Source organism: Propithecus coquereli, unplaced genomic scaffold (assembly GCF_000956105.1).
Source record: "Propithecus coquereli isolate 6110/MARCELLA unplaced genomic scaffold, Pcoq_1.0 Scaffold40, whole genome shotgun sequence".
NCBI lineage: Eukaryota > Metazoa > Chordata > Mammalia > Primates > Indriidae > Propithecus > Propithecus coquereli.
The window spans coordinates 1,583,567-1,586,885 of record NW_012149730.1 but is presented as its reverse complement, the minus strand read 5'-3'; the positions used below and the strand labels follow the sequence as shown (position 1 = coordinate 1,586,885).

General features: G+C 32.7%; 1 protein-coding gene across 1 annotated transcript in view; it reads right to left on the bottom strand.

The window, feature by feature from the left end:
• Nucleotides 1-367: 367 nt before the first annotated feature.
• EPHA6 (EPH receptor A6) overlaps nt 368-3,319 on the bottom strand; it is a 1,195,443-nt gene continuing 1,192,491 nt past the window's right edge. Inside the window, exons 18-19 of the mRNA XM_012652800.1 lie at nt 1,694-1,843; nt 368-723 (exon numbers count right to left, since the gene is read on the bottom strand). Of these exons, the coding sequence (XP_012508254.1) occupies nt 609-723; nt 1,694-1,843 (265 nt within the window). The 3' untranslated portion in view covers nt 368-608. The remainder of the gene's footprint in view (nt 724-1,693; nt 1,844-3,319) is intronic.

Here is a 3,319-nt window from a genome sequence, read left to right as displayed (position 1 = left end):
TCCCTCCCTAATAACCCCCTTCTTCCTATAGTCACGCCTGACAAAAATTCACTACATGTTATCACTGGTCATTTCTGCAAATAATTCTACAATATCAGGCACCACCAGTTAAACTATTAAAAAATAAAGTAACAATACAACCCATAGAGTTGAATGTAATTACCTAAAAAACAAACATTTATGTCAATTTGGAAGCTACTTGATCACAAAACATGAAAGAAAGGTCAACTATTTCTTTCTCTTTTACCATCACACTCTAAATACATCATTAAGGAAGCCACACCTGGATAAATTCCACTAGGTTAAGTCCGTGAACACTTCCCATATACTGCTATACAAAGTTACACATCCATGCTGAGTTATTTACCATTATGTAGTGGTAATCTGCAGGGGGCCAGGGTTTTATCTGCAGGTTATTCAGAGAGGACTTATGTAGCATGATTTTAAAATCCAGGCTGGAAGCATAAACATAAGGTGTGTGCCTATAGTCTGAACAGAAGACTGCAGTTTGTGAAGTGATGTTTGGAGAATCATAAGAGAGGGTAGTAGAAAGCATATCTTTTGTTTTAGAAATGCTGAGGCACAAAACAGAGGTGCTTGTAGTACTTTCATACGTGAAATCCTTTCTCCTGTATGTGCATCATGTGTAAACGTAAAGTCTGTATACTGCTGACTATTCGTCTCTGGTGTCCAATGAGTATGACTCCAATTCTTCTAATGTCACTGAGAGAGAGAAAGAGAAAAATAGAGAGAGAATATGAATATTTAGATCTGGTAAATGCAAGAAAGAAAATGAATATTTAGATATATTAAATATGCACTATGTCACATTTGCCAAAAATTGTGTAGCTTAATTGTTAAGCAGAGATATAAATGAACAGCAAGAGTTTGTTATTTTTTTCTTCTCTCTGGCTCCATAGAATACATTGAATTAATCTCAAATTTAACGATACAAAGAAAAATTTCATATTCAGGTATCTATATTAAGAAATTTCAAAGGCCTAAAGGCTATATAATTAAGATAATTATATAAATTTGCAACAGTATTAGCAAAATGGTGAGTATGTAGGATAGAAGGTATATGTGAACTCCATTTGATTTCTCATTGTCTTTCAGTGATCTAAAAAAATGCCATTATGTTGAACAGTATGAAATTGCCATTACTGTCTTCAAACAATGGCAATTTAACACGGCTCAACCTAATCATTTTAGTATCTAGTCTTTTAAGCACATGTTGAACATTTTTATTGCACCTAGGCAAAGGATAATCTTTGAGACTCTGGAAAATGGTTGACCATTATAATGTACAAAAGGAGCACTGAAATGACATGATAATATTGCATTAATTTGATGAAGGTAATAGGAATTGATTATCCAATATTAGTATATGTGAATAATAAATAATTTGCCAAGGTAAAACTACATGGATATAAAGTCTGTGATGTGGACAAGAGTAATAGGCATTTTAGAAAGCACTTAAAATATTTTAAATAGCTATTTAAAATAAATATATTACTTCAAAAAATAATAGCTAAATGTGTAATGTCTAACTTCCACTAGAATGATAGAAATGGTAAGGAAAGACTTGGAAATTACATACTAGCTTAAGAAAAGGTATTCTTGATATAGCTTTTAAATTTATAATCCCCTGAGCAGAGCATCTAATTACAGTAATAACCCTAGTACTACTTACTCAATGCTCATTCTTGAAATTACGTCAAAAGTTGTAAACCCTGCTGCCATGAAGTTATTCTTATATTGCCCCATCTTTATAGAATCCAGCCAGTCACCAACTGTGACAAACAAAGGATATTCGGGAACTTCACCAGGAGACTCTGGCATTCTATAAGGAAGAAAAAAAAACACAGAGACCATTTAAAAGCCAGATAAAGCAAGAATTACCTAGTTTTTTCCCCTTTATAATATTCTTTTTTATGACAGATTTTTACCATTAAGATTCTTTTTAAATTTCAAAATATTAAGGGGGTACAAATGTTTTTATTACATGGATACCTTGAATAATGTTTAAGTCAAGGCTTTTAGTGTGCCTACCACCAGAATATTGTTCATTGTACCCAACAGGTAAATTTTTGTCCCTTACACCCCTCCCGTCTTCCCCTCTTCTTGGTTTCCATTGTCCTTTACGTCTCTTAGTGCCTGTGCGTGTCCACTGTTTAGCTCCCAATTATTAGAGAGTACATGTGGTGTTTGTTTTTCCATTCTTGAGATACTACACTTAGGTTAATGGTCTCTAGTTTCATTCAAGTTGCTTCAAAAGACATTACTTCATTTCTCTTTATGGCTGAGTAGTACTATATATATAGTATATATATATATATATATATATATATAGTACACACATACACACATATATAGTACTATATATATATAGTATGTATAGTACACACATATATATGTGTATATACACCCACACCACATTTTCTTTATCCACTCACGAATTGATGGGCACTTAGGTTGATTCCACATCTTTGCAATTGCAAATCATGCTGTGATAAACATTCAGTGCAAGTGTCTTTTTTATAAAATGACTTCTACATCTAATGTTTTTATTCTCCATTTATAAAAAAATCTCTGATTTTCCATCTTATTTAAGTCAATTGCTTTTAAAAAATTTTATTTATCAAATCAATCAGTTTTACCTGGTGAAACATTTGTCGGTTTCTTTTGTATTTTTCTGTTTTTTGCCCCTACTGGGTCTTATACTTGATAGATCTTGAGAAGACTCAGATATTGCTATCTTCTTTTTCACGTTTTCCTCTTGCATAAAATTGTGTTTTGAAACACAATAGCCTATCCCTTGTCCCCAGGAGGAGACTAACTAGCTGGAGGCCATTCATTCTTACCCTTTCTGACCTGCCACTGAATCCATGTCCTTTTAACTTTTCCACATTTGCTAGCATAGTTCTTCTCCCGTTTATGGTCAATTCATTGGTCACGCCTCCATTTATTTATTCTCAAACATTCTACAAGAATTTATTACTTCTTAAAAAGAAATTTCTGCTGTTATGGAATTCAGTTTCATGAATAATATTTTCATACATACAAGCATAGGGTACTGTAGCCGAAAGCACAGATATTAATAAGGCACAAAACAAAGCAAAAGCAATGTAAGGTTGGGTTAACAAGAAAAAGGATGGATCCATTGATGGATCTTAAAGGCAGTGATACAGCAATCTTTATTTTTGTTTCTAAGATCTGATGTAAAAGGTCATTCCTGTTGGAAATATTTTTGTAGTTTTAATATAAAAATAATATAAGGGTATTACTTTGAAAGGCTAGGGTATATATGTGAGCATAC